General features: G+C 40.9%; 1 protein-coding gene across 4 annotated transcripts in view; it reads left to right on the forward strand.

The window, feature by feature from the left end:
• wu:fj29h11 (protein NO VEIN) overlaps positions 1-16,877 on the forward strand; it is a 54,462-nt gene that overhangs the window by 32,844 nt on the left and 4,741 nt on the right. For 3 of the 4 annotated variants that reach the window (XM_032502310.1, XM_032502312.1, XM_032502311.1), the window contains 17 exons: positions 489-631; positions 2,009-2,190; positions 3,626-3,885; positions 3,981-4,218; positions 4,300-4,480; positions 4,876-5,002; positions 5,231-5,317; positions 5,966-6,148; positions 6,305-6,588; positions 6,789-6,937; positions 8,553-8,637; positions 9,176-9,290; positions 11,331-11,462; positions 11,557-11,814; positions 12,353-12,494; positions 12,636-12,792; positions 12,875-13,483. In XM_032502310.1, coding sequence (XP_032358201.1) covers positions 489-631; positions 2,009-2,190; positions 3,626-3,885; positions 3,981-4,218; positions 4,300-4,480; positions 4,876-5,002; positions 5,231-5,317; positions 5,966-6,148; positions 6,305-6,588; positions 6,789-6,937; positions 8,553-8,637; positions 9,176-9,290; positions 11,331-11,462; positions 11,557-11,814; positions 12,353-12,494; positions 12,636-12,792; positions 12,875-13,288 — 3,137 coding nt within the window. In that variant the 3' untranslated portion in view covers positions 13,289-13,483. Of the gene's footprint in view, positions 1-488; positions 632-2,008; positions 2,191-3,625; positions 3,886-3,980; positions 4,219-4,299; positions 4,481-4,875; positions 5,003-5,230; positions 5,318-5,965; positions 6,149-6,304; positions 6,589-6,788; positions 6,938-8,552; positions 8,638-9,175; positions 9,291-11,330; positions 11,463-11,556; positions 11,815-12,352; positions 12,495-12,635; positions 12,793-12,874; positions 13,484-16,877 lie in introns of those variants that run through there. The other variant, XM_032502313.1, reaches the window with a different exon arrangement.

A 16,877-nucleotide genomic window follows, 5' to 3' on the forward strand; every position in this document is an offset into this window, starting at 1 on the left:
ACAGTTTAAGAACAATACAGATAATACGCCCAATCCCATTTTGGACAGCCATGGCTTACTCAAATAGTCAGTTACACAGATTTCTGTTAAGGTGGTTATCTGTTTAACCAAATAAAAAAAATAAACAACCATTTCATCTATGAGGCAAACAAGCCTGTCTGTGTCTATCTCTGCGGCATTCTGACAGACATGGGCAGAGCAGGGAGAGGGACGTCTCAGAGAGAAGAGCAGATGTAGTAACGTCTGTAAAAAATGTGCCTCCTTCCCTGAAGTCACCCGTGTGAGAAATGTAAACAACTACCGACAAAGCATGTGGGCAACTGATATCCAAACAGAAACATTGCACTGCAGTTCTATAATATCTTAAATTTCTCATCTCCTTAGCCTGTTTCAAGTCTAGTGTTTCCCAGATTTAAATGTTTTATACAATATGTCTTTATTGTTCTTCTTCCTATTAAGACTTATCCTGTCTACTTCTTCTCAACTAGGCTGTGATTGGGTCCTGCTGGACCCCTGCTATGTGCAGACAGACGACGATGTAGCAGGATGGAGAAAGCTGTTCAGCACCCTGGGAGTCAGAGACGGCCTCATCATCCGCAAAGAGAGACAAACACTCACTGCTAAAGAACTGGTGAGAAGGACATCCTTGAACTGTTACCTCAGCTATTTAGGAATTATGCTGTACTCATGCTGCAAAAATGCTATTATACCAGCCCAAAAAGACCAGACCAAGGTTGTGACAGCCTCACCTGTGAGCCTGGATAATAAAAGGGTATGGATATGTTGTGTGAGGCACAGTTTGACATAAGCAATTGCCCGTGGGGCCAGTAAAACAGTATGTCGGGCAAGTTGATTGGCCAGTCACTTGTCTGAACAGGCCTGAGAATTAATGAAAAAGTTGTTTCAGCATCAACTCGAACTCAGCTGCAGCACGTGCTGTTTGCTGCTGCCGCTCTCCTAGAAACTTGGATTAAGGGTGCACTAATAATCACTAGCTAACATTAGCTAACTGCAAAGTTAGCTTCCTCAATGCTCAAAGCTCTCAAAAATGTTGCATTCATTTCAAAATGAACGCTTAACATAGCCCAGTAAACAAACTGGGGAATATTCAGGTTACCACAATATGAACACAAAAAGGAAACCCAGGTTATTAATAATAATAATAATTTTATTCTAAATATCTGATATTTGCCTAATCAGCATGTCTACTCTTTGTTGTGGCAAATTAGCTATGTTGCATAATTTAAGAACAATAACATATATTCCAAAATTAAATACAAAAGTGATCAACAATTACTCTTTTTTTTAAAAACCAAAATACACAATATTTATTCATGATGACAATCGTTGACATTGGAAGTTTGAAGAGTGAGCGAAGGCGGCAGTTCTGTGGCCTTGACTCTGGCCCTTCAACATGAATTAAAACAAGCAATACTGTACAAGAACTATAATTCAATAACAAATTTTACAATTGGAAAAATGTTGTTCCCCTTTTTTTATGGGGCCATAAAAACCCTAATCTACTGGCCTGGAGGGCAAGTGGGGAAAAATGTTATGTTGGACACAATATTTACTGGTTGCATGGACACCAGAGGCAGAACAAAATCTTCCTGAAGGACACTGCATTAAAAACTAACTGTGACTCATCATGAGGAATAACAGTGATTAAAGGATTAAGATATAACCAGCGTGAGTCACACAAGGACCAGAAAGACAATAGCTGCTTTGAGTATGAGCAGAAAAAGCAGGTGACTGATGGGACCCATCAGACATTCCTGATGCCTGTTTTAGCCTGGGCTACAGCAAGCAGGGATAAAATGTGGATTTGTCATGACACCATCAGTCAGTATGTGACTTATGCTGCCTTCATGTAATATAGGAACAATTTTATTTACTTTATTCCTTTATTCTTATCTTTAGGTGCAGATGCTTGGGAATTAACTCTGATACTACATATTAATTGCAAATGAATATAAAGGAATTGACTCTTCTTATTCTCTTCCCCCAGGCGTCCAGTCCCTGGTCAGTAGAAAGTGCAATGTGGCACCAAAATCCAGGAGAGGGCTTTGTGCTTGATGACTACCCCTGCGAGGAGTTTCATTCCCTGGCCACAGCCCAGCTGCCTGGCCACCTCCTCCTGCAGCAGAGAATGTCATTGCTGGAGCTTCTGGCGACAAACTGGGACACAGGGTAAGATACACACACACACACACACAGTCCTATGTTATGTTCTGTTGAGTGTCCCATTTGAGATTAATGTGAGTTCACTAGGTGCCTGTAAGGTTTAGGAAACCTAATGGCCGGAGAATGCCTAGGTTAATGGCTTTGGGGTTAGTCAGGGTCAGTTAGTAATCCCCATCATTTTTACTGGAGCTGGTAAGTGATGACATTCTTTGACAGTTAAATGGTATTCTCTCCGAGAGAAAAGCGGGGTCACATCAGCCTTTGATTGGGTTTAACGTCGACAGAGAGATCAGTCTGGGGATTAATTCATCTGGATTTAGTTGTTCTTAGCTCGGACCAATCTCGTGAGTTACATGCCTTGTTACATGGGGCATTTAGATCACCAAGGCTATGTTCAGACTGCAGGCCAAATGTAACCCAAATCCGATTTGTTTTTGCTCACATCAGACAGACTGTGTGAAAAGCGCAAGTTAGATGGCATCCGATCTTTTCCAGTTATGATTTGGGCCACTTTCAAATGTATTCCAAATCTGTTACAGGTCGGATTTAAAAAAAATAATGTGACCTAAGTCTAAAATTTAAGCTACCGTAGTCTGACATCCCTCTAGAGTGACCATTGTCATAATTCTACGCTTTTCCATAGACTTTACATGGCGGAAGATGCGTCTATTTATTAGTGAATACATTATTCCAACTTACAAATCCGAACACTTAAATAGTCCTTATATAATTCAATATGTTTTATGTTTTTTTAACAGCCGGATCCAGAGCTTTTTAACTAGGCATAATGAATGCGTAGACCCAGGAGACTGCGCCCGGCTGAGCCGCTCTGCAGGCTCATATGACATAAAATGGCTATAAGTCATCATTTTGTGCATATGTATGTATTGTATTGTATTCTCTTATAATACATCAGAGGGCTGTGTGCTGTAAACCCTTTTAATGTGGATGTAACGTTATTGTGGTCTTTGTTCCCAAACTGCCAGCTATCGGTTAGTAGCTAGCAGTAGCTAGTAGCACAACATAATGATTACATCTCCGTGGTTCTCTCAATACATTCAGGGGTTTAGTTTGATAAGCACTTAAACGAGGGGCTGCATGTGACGTTATAATACTCTTTTGCGGATATGGGCCACTTTAAGCCCTTGTCCAGAGTCCACATTTAAAAATATAATGTTATCAGTAAGTCAACAAAAATCAAATCTGCCAATCAATTGGAATTGAGTATTAAGGACTGCAGTCTGAATGTATCCTACACTACAACTGAAGAGGCTGTGATCGATACATCGTAGCATTGTGTTGTTGGATCCCTGAAGTTATATGATCAATTATTAAATGTATCTTGTCAAAGAAACTTTATCATTGTTTGCTGAGAGGGGTTTGAAAGTTTGTATCAACCTATTCCAAACATTATCTATATTCACCTTTCCTATTTTTGCAGACATCACTACTCTCAGTACCTCACCGCTCAGGTGATTGACAGTGACGGACAACCTATCAAAAGCACCAAGTCCTCCTTCTACCATTTCTTGTGTAATCTTGAATGGGTACCTGCCTATCGCCCCATGGAAGGAAAACCGAAGGAGAGACAGTACCTCTGTCCAAACTCAGTCTACCTGACCTCACCTGAAGTCACCAGCCTGCTGGGGACTCATGTCTGTTATGTGGACATGGACCCCAGCGAGTTTAGCAGAGCTCTTGGTAAACATGTATTCTATGGTGCTCAAGTTATTGGCTATGTTTAGTCAGTTACATAATGGACAATCTGTGAGTCACTGTATTTTTTCCTCTTTCAGGAATGAGAAAAAGTGTCTCAGTGGACGATCTGATAAACTACCTGAAGAAGTGGTGTGTCAAACCAAAAGCAGATGACCCGGAGCAGAGACTACCTGAGGACGAGTTAGAGGGGGCAAATTTCACTTCCACAGTTGAGCACATCCACAATGTCTACACCTATCTGAGTAATAACTGTCCCCACAACAGCCTGAAGGATTTGTTCCAGCACACCCCCGCTGTATTCATAGAGTACAACAGGTACGTTGTTGGGTGTAACAGCATTCCTTTTCAGATTATTGTCTACATTTTGTCCCTTCACAATTTAAACCTTGCTCCCAGGCGAGATGAGTGGTGCTCAGGACATTTCTACCACCTAAAGGAGGTGTGCTGGAGTGACCCGACAGCAGTTTTTCAGCGCTACAGACAGCTGACTCACGCACCAGACAGCCTTGTCCAGCAGCCCAAAGTCCTGGCTCCCTTCTACAAACCACTGGATGGCATGAAATTCTTCTTCACCAAAGTAAGCTCACATAATTTACCTACATGTATAAAATGTTGACTCAATATGATATGTTTGAGTGACCATTTGTTAAGCCCCAACAATGTCTGTCCATGGCCTAGTTCTTCCTGAATACCTCTATTACATGTAACGTTAGACAGCCAATCACCAGTTTCTGGCGTTAGGTATGGTTAGGTTTGGTATTGAATGATGAGGCATTTTTTTAGGCATTTTTCGATACTCGATACCAAGGAGGCAATTCGGTCGGTGCCAAAAAAGTATCGAAGCAGGTTCTTCTGCTTTCTCTGTTTTTTAATGAACTGTGATCTTACTGTTTGTAGCCACTTTTAAGACTAAGTTACAACATTACTAATGTACACTATGCATATATCTGTGATTACTGATCTTTTGTATAGCTGCTGAGTGTGGATCTCAGTCCCAATATGAAGCAGTATGTTGGCTTGTTGGAACTGATCTGTTCATCATCTCCCATACCAACTGTTGAAGTGCTACAGGATGTGTCGGTGCTCTATGCCATACTTGGTAAGGACATTTAGATTTCCAGTCTTTTGCTCCACAGCGTGTCTCTCATTCTAGTGACTCACAAATTTCTTAACTTTTTACGTCCCATCTGTCTGCAGCTCATTATCTAAAGAGATATTGAGTTCAACAAATGTTAGATTTCCTTCTTGACTAGCTTGATTTGTTGCAGCCTGCCTGTGCTCCCTGACTTTAGTTATAATATAATATAATGTATTTTTGTTTCAACAGCTCAAAAGTGTAAAATTCAAGTATTTGGTGACCAGGAAAACATCACTGAATTCAATGTCAATCCTGACTACTGCTCCACATTGAAGGGTGAGTGATGCATACACATTAGGCCAGTATAAAAAATGTTGAAATCAATTTGATATTAAGTCAAATACCAGACCAGTATACCTAATTTTACAACCAGAACTTCCACTAGATATAGCACTTGACTCAGCAGCTGATCCCGAGTGGAACAAATTTAGACTAAGAAAGCCCATTAATGAGAGTGTAGCGACTCCAGTCCAATGCTGGCTGTAGTACGCGTCTAAGCGTTTATTGGCGGTTTGTCAACCGCCAATAAACAATATTTAAGAAAAAGAAGCTGACAGTGAAGCTGCATCACTTGCTGAGTTCACTATGTGGCCTTAGAGAGCATGCACTTAGCATACATCATGTTACTCTTTCTCAATTGTAGACCAGACAATGTAAATTCACCAACAAAGGCAGTAAAGATGAAGCCCGCTAGCTAGTAAACATGGATGTAACTACATGTAAATACATGCTTGCTTGTCAGGGACACAAGGATACACACACTGTTTTGGTAGGAAACATTGATTACAAGAAGAATACAAGAAAACTAGACAGGCCACCTTCAATGATCTTCAAGGAGAAGTAAATGGGGAGGGGCATAATAATATGGGGAAAAATACTAAAAGCCTTCAACTTACACAGGCTGTCCTTTTGCCTTATGTTCAGGTATGGTGTCTAATAAGAGGGTCTTCCCCACCAAGGATAACTGGGTGAGTCTTGCACGCAAACCCATGATTGCTGACAACAAGGAGTTGGAAAAGATCTTTAAACCACACAAGCAGATCTGTCTGCTCAACCTGCCTCCAGCAGAGAAAAGGATGGCTCCCAAGAGCAGGACAGGGAAGTTTGGTACGCTGCTGCAACACAATTTTAATTTTTTACATATACTTATCAATGTTAGATTTATACTTGATTACTTTTCACCATGCCCAGTAGGAAGTATGTCCATAACTACACCCAGGTTGAAATGGAAATTCAGAATGTTGTTGTACGTTTGCCTGCCAGTTCAGACAGGGCCGGGAGAACGAGCTAACACCGTACTTGCCTTCAACGATGCGGACCGATCTTTGTTTCTGGAGATCTGTGGGATCCGTCAGCTGTCCCAGTGTGTCCAGACTGAACCTCAGACTCAGAACCTCAGACCCTGTCCGTCCATGCAGGCTATGGTTCACTCTGTGATACCCTACATCCAGAGGTTCCTGTACCACCACGATGAGCTGGCTGAAGTCTACTCAGAGCTGATTAACAACAACATTAGAGAGAAAATCAAGCGACTGAGCTTCTTACAGGTCAGAAAGTTACACCCACAAAGTTGGTTTGAAGTAGTTTAAAACCTCAAGGTAGTTCCTTTTTGGTTAGTTTACTAAAGACATAAATGGACCGAGTATGGGAGAATTTCCAATAATCATACCCATCTAAAGGAAATACACTTATCATTAAGGCCCTTTCAACAGCAGGAACTTTCTCTTTCCTACATACTTGTTTACAGGTAGGCAAGCTGTACATTCGCTACCAGCTGGATGTGTCTGACAGTGAGGATGGGGTGGTGGAGGTGCAGGATGTTATTTGTCTGCTGAAGGACGAGAAGGAGCTCTACATCCAGAAAGATCACCTCTCGGCCAAGCTGGACATCTGCAGGTTTGTGTGTGATGTATATTCCAACTCTCATTGTCATGAATACCATTTTTTAACGCACAGTTGTTTGTTTACCGTCATTTAATTGCCTGATAATTACACCTGGCTGCTAAAGTAGAACCCTATAGACGTCTACACATAGGACTCGACTCAGCCGGACATGTCTCTGTTTATGGATGGTTTTTGGATGGCATAGCACAATTCCAGTGTTTACACGGCATAAATTAGCCTAGCGGCTAGCAGGACTTTTCCTCTGCTCATAGCTTAATTAAGACAGAACACCGAGGTGAACTTTGCATGCACGCTCTTTTCAACCTGTCATTTTTAAATGAAACAAAGCAGCTAATATTGGTAGCGAGAGCAACAAGTTAGCCAACTCCAGAGTTGTGACTGCAGCTTTCTCTCTGCACCGCACCAATTGTTTGTGTGTGTGATCTCTGTGAAACACAGGGATCCAAGAAGAAAAGAGAACCACGGCTGTAAATGACAGCAAAACAAAATAAAGACTCAAACTGAGTTGAAATTAAAACACTTACCCTAAAATTAGAATTATGTAATTCTACTGAGTCAAAAAAGAAGAAAAAAAAATGAAAAACGGATATCTGAATATTTGGGTTCAGTCCTGATACCTACATGTGTTGGTCAAAAAACAAGAACATCATCTTCATCTTTTTTAATCTCCAATAAATCCAGAAAAGTAAGACGCACCTTTTCCCACAATGCTTTAACACAATCCTACCTGAGAACTCGGTTAGAGCAGCAGAGCAGTGCTTAAAAATGTATGTCAAAGGTAGATGAATATGATTGTGTATAACTTAGAATTAAACAGGTTTTAGCATCAGGACCAAAACTCTGGTATCGAAAGAATTCGGGTGGATGCAGTGGAGATGCTGATTCTTATCTTATATGATATATTTTGAAACTGACCTTATTAAGCCAGATGTGACCACATTAAATACTTGAATTTTTACTCATCATTCAATTATGTATATTTGCAGGTTGTTGTACCTGATTCATTAGGTGCTGGTCTTAGAGTCCCAGGTCTTATATTACTTTGCATACAATTTGTAATAACTTGTATCGTCAAATATGATGTATTAGTAAGGTTTAGTTATCTTGAGAGATTTAATGGTACCTAGTCTTATCAGTCAACCAACCAATCAATTAATTTTTTTTGTCAAGTGAAATCATATAAATAAAGCTATTTTAGCGAAATGTAATCTGTCAGTTTCTTCAGTTATGCATTATAATACTCTCATAACGTATATGGCTTGGAGCTGCAAATGATCAATTAATTGATTAGTTAACTATTTTTTATATTAAATTAAACTTATTATTAAATCGTTGCCAACTGTTTTGATAATAGATTCATTCCAGAAAGTGATACCAATTGTTTTGATTCCAGCTTTCATAAATGTGAATATTTTCTGGTTTCTGGATTCCTCTATGACCGTTACCTAAATATATTTGAGTTGTGGACATAACAAGGGAAACCCTGATTGACAGTTTTGATGCGCCTGTGTATTTTATGTGTGCGTTTGAATCTGTGTGTCCACACAGCTTACCTTGCTATCTTGCTGGTCTCGTAATCCTGATTGGATCTATGCGTGTGTTCCAGGGAGCTGGTGAAACTGTTCTGCACAGAGAGCAGCCACAGGAAGGAGTTGATGCACTTCCTGAGCGGCCTGATAACCTCTCTCAGTGTAAGTGACGCAGCAGCAATGCTGCAGCAGAGACTCTGCCAAGTCAGAGGTAAAAGTTTAACAAGGCTCACATCAGGCCTAAACTTTGATCCTCCTCTGTTGAATATATTATTTAGTGTGGTTTTCTTTGAGACGTGCAGCAGAACTGGGCTGCATTGTATAAATAGTATTGACATCTAAATAAGAAATTGATTAGGTTCTATGTCTGCATTAGACAAAGTAAATAAAATTGAATTTTTGTTGGAATTGATCTGTTCATCATCTCCCATACCAACCGTTGAATTTTTCACACTCAAACCTACACATCTCTGGTTTTCTGAAGTTCTTTTTGTGAATCCCAACTGGATCAGACTAGCATGTCAATCCTCAGTTTCTGTATGTAGTACTTAAATTCACTATAAAAATGTGATGTTTTATAGACTCAATAGTATAAATTCACTTTTCTCGAAAGGCATTAAGAATGTCTTTAATATAATCTACATCATTATTCAACATTGCATAATCTCACCACAGTGATTTACTCGGTTTGTGTGTGCAGGACCAAGGATCTCTAAAGAGATTCTTAGGTAAGGAGGACATCAGAGAGCTGCCCAGTGAGGAGGAGCTGTGGGAGGTCCCAGAGCCCCCCAAACCAGAGATTAACCTAGAGAGAGGTAAGGAGGGCGCATACACAAAGTTCCTAGAAGCTAGCCATCACTGCTTACAGCAAGACAACGGAACTTTTGACAAAAGAAATAGATTATTTTATTAAATTGACAAGTTGAATTCATAAGCGCTGTCACTGTCAAAATACAGTGTCACACATGTTATCCACAATTGAGTGGCAAAAGAAGAAACTAAAACCGCGGCTCACTAGAAAACTTGTTACCTTCTGGTGGTCTCGTTCCAATCGTCTATTGAAAATGTGTTTTTTTTTTTTTTTTACAGGCTCCAACAAATTATAGAAAATGGAGGAATATTGTGTTTTTACTGTAATTCACTGTATATCCTGCAATTGCCACTTTTCAGCTATAGTCACATAGTCTTACTTAAAGCCTTTCCCCACAAAACCAGTTAAAGGAAAGTGTTTTTAGGGTCGGGTACCTGAGGCACCAGTACTTACCGGACAGAATAGCATCGCAGAATTTGGTGCCTCATTTCAGCGGCACTGAAATGCCTGCGCTGCTCTCTAATGTTCCCAAACGGACGCTAACGAAAACAGAAGCATCGCTGCATGTGACGATAGTTGACGTTACACTTGGCAGCAGGTAACATTAGCCCACCATTAGCTAGCAGCTGGATTAAACACAGTTAAAATGCTGACCGCTAACATTAAACTGTGTAAAGTGTGACTGTATTTCACTGTAGAGGATTCCAACACCGGGACGTAACAGTCTGCTGCTGCTGTGTCACTACACAGAGCCTCGTGGTACATTGAAAGTCAGTGTAAAGTACCCTTTTCTCTTTTGGTGGTTGTTTTTGTCTGCAGCAATAAGTTGTTATTACGTCACATTAGTAACTCATTTCATTTTAATAATTCATTTAATTTGGACCATATGGCCTTTTTTTGCAATTTGGTGCTCTTCTTTTTCTTAACTTTTTTAAAGTATTGGTCCAAAAACCGTTTAGGCACCGGCACCGTTTTAAAAGTATCCTTTTAGCACCTGTATCAGCAAAAAATCAAACCATACCCAGCCCTAGGTGATATTCTGTATTTTTCCTCCTATTAACAAATTGCATGAAGAAAAAAACGTTTTGTCCGTCTCTCTATTTTGCGACCTCTCTAACCCGTCCGTTTGTTTCATCTGAAGGCATAAATCTTTTAAAACCATGCTCGGTAATTTCCTTAACAAGCTGCAGCACTATAGGATTTAGTAAACCTAACTCAAACAGGAAGAAATAGTGCATTTGTTTGGGACTATTTTCAGCAGCGGATTAATATGTCTTTGGTGCGCAAGGAAGGAAGTTGTACATTTGGGAGTTGTTAAAGATTCTTCAGTAGTAATCAGAAGCAGAAATATCCATCATAACTAACTATCAGGCTGTTATTGTTTTTGATGGATTTCCACCATGCCCAATACCACGTCCTTGACGATTGTTAAAGTCTACACAATGTTAAGAAAATAGACTGGAACATGCACATCTGCAGATGTGTGAAAGAGTCCCAGTTTGATGCTGAGCATCAGCGTGTAGCGGTGCTGTAACTGGAGCATGAGATGAATTCCAACAACACTGCTGCGTTCTCTCAGTCTGTGTTAGTGACATCTTACATCTGCGGTTTCTACAATCCTCTCTATGATGCTTGCCCCGATTTCCATTATCATTTTATAACATATTCAGTATGCTTTTTTCTCAGTCTCAGCCTTGCGGAAACCCTTTAACACTTTAAACGCACACACATACACACATAGATAACTGGTGTGTTTCACACATATGCTAATTAAGTTTGTTCACCGTTGTGTGCGGCGACATTAAAGAGCAGCTGTTGCCAGGGCTCATAGAGCGCGAGGAGCAGATCTCTCACTGCAGCAAAGAACACACACACACACACACACACTCGCTTTCTCTCACACACATACAGGGATTAACATGATCAAAAGATTCATTACAGACCTGTTATGGCACAACAGCACTGAACCAGGAATCGTGGTTTGCAAGTTGCATCCAATCTTTTTCTGCTTTGGTTTTAACTCCTTGAAAATGTTGTGTGTCAGTGCCATCAAGGAGCTACTCCTCCCTCAGCGCCCCAGAGGAGCCTTCTCGCTCCGCTCAAGAGGATGGGGAACAGACGCTGGTTTGCTGGCCTCCTCGAGCATCTATACTGAATACAGGAGCCAGTCGCACAGGTACATTGAGAAGAAAATGGTTGTTTCAGCATTGTCATTTCTTCACAATGCGAAACTACAGTGTTCCATTTGCACGACCTTTATGTGCCAACAGGTCAGGCGGATAGCGGTGCGGTAGAAGCGGTCATGAAAATGTGGCCACCTCCAGCTGGGCCTAAAGACAGAGAACCAGAAAATGACGGCGCTGCCAGAGGAAGCAGCCATGTCGTCCCCCAAAGCCCCAGCCCCAGCCCCATTAGCAGCTACGACGGAAACCAGCCACTCAGGGCCAGCAGCAGACCTACAGATCAGTCCGGTCTTCAGAGAGTCCTCAGCTCTCCGGGCCAACCTAGCCCCTCACCGCGGCCTCCAGGTTACACATTTAACAAACTTGTGTCTTCTACTAGTTTAGAGTTACTTGAAAAATCCTGTAATTAGGGGGTCCAAGCAGCGCAGCTCACTGCTGGAGCCTTATTTTGTGCGTGGCGTAGGTGGGTGCAGCATCTCCATATACTGGACTGCTTTCAGGACCTTTGCCAATCACATGTCTGAGTGATAAACCCACAGAGAACTAACTATGCAGTTCCTGTCAGCTATCGCTTTAGCCTCTTTTAGCTGATTGTTTTGTTTTCAGGCCCACATAATCTTCAAGTGGCCCAAAAATAAATTGCTGCATGTAATGGTGATTTTGCTCCATAAGTTTTACATATTCGAAAGTTTGTCACCCTGCACAAAACTGGTTAATGTAGAACTACTTGCTATTACTTGTTACAGTTTATGGTTAGTAATGTATGAAGGTGAAAGAAAGATGCTATAATCACACCAAATCTGCACGTAGTGGCTTAATTCTGTGTACAAAGAAAATCCGTTGTTACGTTTTGTAACTGTATGGTCTTGTCCGTCGCTGACAGAGTGCAGTCAGCAGAGTGAGACCACACAGTCTGACAGAGCTGAGAATGGAGAGGGAAGCCTCACAGCCTTCACGTCAACACCGAGTCCTCCAGATGCCCATTCTGCTGAGACAGCCAGCGAGCAACCCGCTCCAAACAGCCTGTAGGCGTCTACACCTCACCCAGAACAATCTGAAACATTTATGTAGAACACTAATGTTGATTTTTACTGTTGCTCAATACATAATCCCAAATCCCACTACCTTCTTTTCCTCTCTAAACTGATCCTTTGTCTCTCTATCAGTGTCATCCCTGAGGCTGTGGTGCTTCCCAGTACGTTTCAGGGGGCTTCAGAGACTCAGCGTCCTCCCCTGAGTCTGCATTTCCCTCTCTGGAACCAAGTCCCGCCTTCACAACCCACCCTGGAGGACATGGAGCTCACCTGCCAGAGACCTACCACCGTCAGTATATTCGCTAAATGTGATGGTTTCTCAGAGGTTGAGCATTAGCAGGATTTTCTAAATTGTGCTCTGCTTTGCGTAGGTGGTGTTCTCAGATGACCACGTGGACATGTTGGTGATCGGGGAGTGGGGGGAGCAGCTGGTCAACACTTTCCTGTGCCACTGGAGAGACGGTCGCGACCCCGGGCGCCCCACAGACATCCTGTGGTGCAACCAGAGCGGAGAGAGCGGCCAGCCCTACGACTTTAAGCTCACTTTTGGACCCGCGGGAGAGCCAACGGTGGTGTACGTGGAAGTGAAATCCACTATAAAGAAAGAGAAGTCATTCATCCATCTCTCTGCCAACGAGCTGGACTTTGCACTGAAAGAGAAGGAGCGCTATCACATATTCCGAGTGTACAGAGCCGGAGATGCCCAGAACGTCCGCCTGTGTCGCATTAAGAACCTCGCGCAGCATCTCCACACCAAAAACCTGGCACTTTATCTGTTTGTATAAGGCCTTTGTACATTTTTGGAGATTTTTGCACTGTAGTAACTCACACCACAATGACAGGCCAACATGTGTATTCTAAAAGCATCTCAGGCCTTTTTAAGTATATCCTAACTACACTGGTTTTAGTTGTTTTAATGTGCCTATGATACCTATGAGTGTATGTTTTTTTTCCTGAGTTATTTTGCCTGCTAATGACAAAAAAATGCACATTCCTTTTCCATTTCCCTGTCAAACGTAATTTTATAGCTGCACAAAGCTGTGTGTTTTCTGGTATGTGTACCATTTTAGTGTTTTTTAAGTGGTCAGTGGACAAACTGAATGTTTTTATTTTTTTATTCCCCCTACCTGACCTTTACTCTAGCATTCCTTTGAAATAAAATACTTTTTCTGTCAGCTGAATGACTGAAGGAATTTGACTCACGGCAGTGACACACTTAGCCTGTTTTTATTTATTAAATTAGCTTCCAGACCATTTGAGGCATTATTGGTAATGAGGGATTCTGTCACCTTCACTGACTGATAAAGTGATTATAACTGAGGGTCAAGTTAAATAATCTGGAAGCAGAGCTGAATTGGACAGGTCCTCCACAGGCTCCCATCCCTGGTAATTACACTGTCACAGTGAGCAAACTACTTTTGATAGTGCAGACACACATCTATATAATGCTCACATAGCAACTCATATTTAATCACTTGCAAGGCTCACTGATACAATTCAGAGAAAGGTCCATTTGACATCCTGTCCATGTCAAGAACAATCTGAAATAACGAAAAAAGACAGACTGTCGAGTGGTAACAATGCAGAGAAAGTAATCCATCATACTGTGTAACAAAAACAAAAACCTTAACTGTCCTGCTTCTTATTTTTCTGTCCTACGGTGGTAAGTGAACTACACTATTAGAGTCTATGTACTTGCTGTAGAACGATAATCCTTGCAAAACAGGACACTTATTACCCATGTGATGAGTGTTGGTGGAGAGATCAGAAGCCGCCTCTGGGGACAGCACCTCCCTATTTTCATCCTGTGATGCAACCTCTTGGTAATCAGAGGGCTGTTTTATACAAAGAACCAGTCAAGGGTAATGCACCACTGAGAGACAAAATAGTACTAAATAAGCCAATTGCAATATATTTCTGATCAGGAAAAAGGGTATTAAGAGTAAAGCTCATGAAAAAGCAGTGCAGTATCTTACATAGGACTAGTAAAAAATGATGTCTCAATAGAGAAAATGAACATCAAGGTATCACTGTTAACTTGCTGCAGTGCTGTGGACCACAGAGTTGAATATTGTTCCAATTTTGTTAGAGATACAGATGCCGAGGTCATGAGACAGAACAGAGACGACTACCAGATAATATTTGTATTTTCACACACAAAAAAATGTATGTATTAGATATGGGACTCCTCTTGCACTGGATAGAGGCTACTTCTGTGCTTGATTTATGAGGCATTCAGGTATTGCTTGTAAACTCCAGCTTCAGAGTCAAGAAGGGGTTTTTGGAGGTATGCACCAGATTTAATTTGATTATTAACATAACTGTGTTGTTTTCTTTAACATTTGTTTCAGCAGGCAACTAGCATTAATGTTAGAAACCTTTTTTTTTCTTTTTTTAAAGATTATTTTTGGGCATTTTAGACTTTAATTTACACAGGACAGCTGAAGACAAGTAAGGGGAGAGAAAAGAGGAATGACATAGGGCCGCAGATCGGAGTCAAACCTGCGTCCGCCGCATCAAGGAGTAAACCTCTCTGGGCGCCTGCTAACAAGGCCAGGCAAGACAACATTATAAAAAGCAGCAAACAAAACAATCCAAAATCAGATGATAGGTAAAAATGGATGGTAATTCTTAAAAAAAAAAAAAAAAAAAACGAATAATGGAGTTAATTACCAGGGAAGTTTGCAATTGTTGTGAATTCTGCCAGAGAAGTCTATCACCAGTCTGAATTTATTTCACTGTCATATGTTGTTTAAAATGAGTTAAAGTGATTAACCGAGCCAAATACTATAGAGGCAACAACTTTTAATACATTTACAACTTATATATATATATATATATATATATAGGCTTCTTCCTCAGAAAAGAACATTGTGTTAGGAGGGTTGGATTCCAAAATGTTAAAGGTGGATGGTAGATTATGTTGAAGGCTACATCTTTCCTACAGCTATACAAAAGAAACTGTCCTTTCCCCAAAACCCGGTCGGCCTACTTCACGATCAAAGTGAATTAATGTCTGATTTTAATCGGGGGTTCAGTTAAGGCTACAGTAGAGAAGAAATGGTATGATACAAATTAAAATGATTCCTTTCCTTTCATGGCCCAAAATTGTTTGTAGTTTAAGTATTTAACCACACAGAAATGGCTATTTAACTACTTAAAGCACTATACAAACACAAATGTAGTAGAACTACAAGCAACCTACTGTAAAATGTAGATGAATTAGTTTAATTAGGCCTAAATGTAAGATAGAAAGATAGATAGATAGATAGATAGATAGATCAATAGATAGATCAATATATCAATAGATCAATAGATAGATAGATAGATAGATAGATCAATACAGTCCCTGACAAAAGTCTCGTCGCTTATCTATTTTGTAGAAACACCTGCTATTAACCTGACTTTTAATTAATCAATTGGTGTAAGAAATAGCTCATATGAAAAGCTAAAACCCTCCCAAATGATGTTCAATGCACTGAAATAAATTAGTTTCACTAAAAAAAAGATTTATTATTTAAACAAGACAGAAAGGTCAAATTTTGGCAAGACAAAAGTTTTGTCGCCTATACAGAAATTGAACAAATTTACTGCAAATAAAATGTCAGCAAATTAAATAGTGGTGCTGTGAGATTCAAATGTAATATCTTGTATGACTTCCATGAGCTTGAAGGACTGGACCCATGCGGTTTTGCAAGGATTCAGACCATGTGTTGATGAAGTCATCAGGAATAGCTAGGAAAGCAGTCCTGCTGCCTCCCAGAGTTCATCAATATTCTTTGGTTTGGTCTTCCATGCTTCCTCTTTCATCCTACCCCACATATGCTCCATGATGTTCATGTCTGGTGACTGGGCCGGCCAATCCTGGAGCATCTTGTTCTTCTTCGCCTTGAGGAACTTTGAAGTGGAGATGGAAGTATGCGATGGAGCACCATCCTGCTGGAGAATTTGGCTTCTTTTATGGTTGGGAATATAAGAGGTAGCTAAGATTTCTTGGTATTTGAGACTATTGATGTTGCCTTCCACCCTGCAGATCTCTCGCACACCCCCATACTGGATGTAACCCCACACCAGGATTTTTCCGCCACCGAACTTCACTGTTTTCTGGGTGAATCTTGGATCCATGCGGGCTCCAGTAGGTCTCCTGCAATATTTGCGGCGACTGTGGTGTAATTCAACAGAAGATTCACCTGAAAAATCCACTTTCTTCCACTTCTCCAGCGTCCATCCTTTTAGCAGGCTGTGGGCCTTGGCAAATGCCACACGCTTTTTCAATTGTCTTTTGTTTAGTGCCGGCTTCTGGGCACTGATTGGACCATGGAGGCCATTTCGAGACAGAATCCGACAAACTGTTCTGGGTTGACACAGGGACTT

Source organism: Etheostoma spectabile, chromosome 21, assembly GCF_008692095.1.
Source record: "Etheostoma spectabile isolate EspeVRDwgs_2016 chromosome 21, UIUC_Espe_1.0, whole genome shotgun sequence".
In the NCBI taxonomy this organism is placed as follows: Eukaryota; Metazoa; Chordata; class Actinopteri; order Perciformes; family Percidae; genus Etheostoma; species Etheostoma spectabile.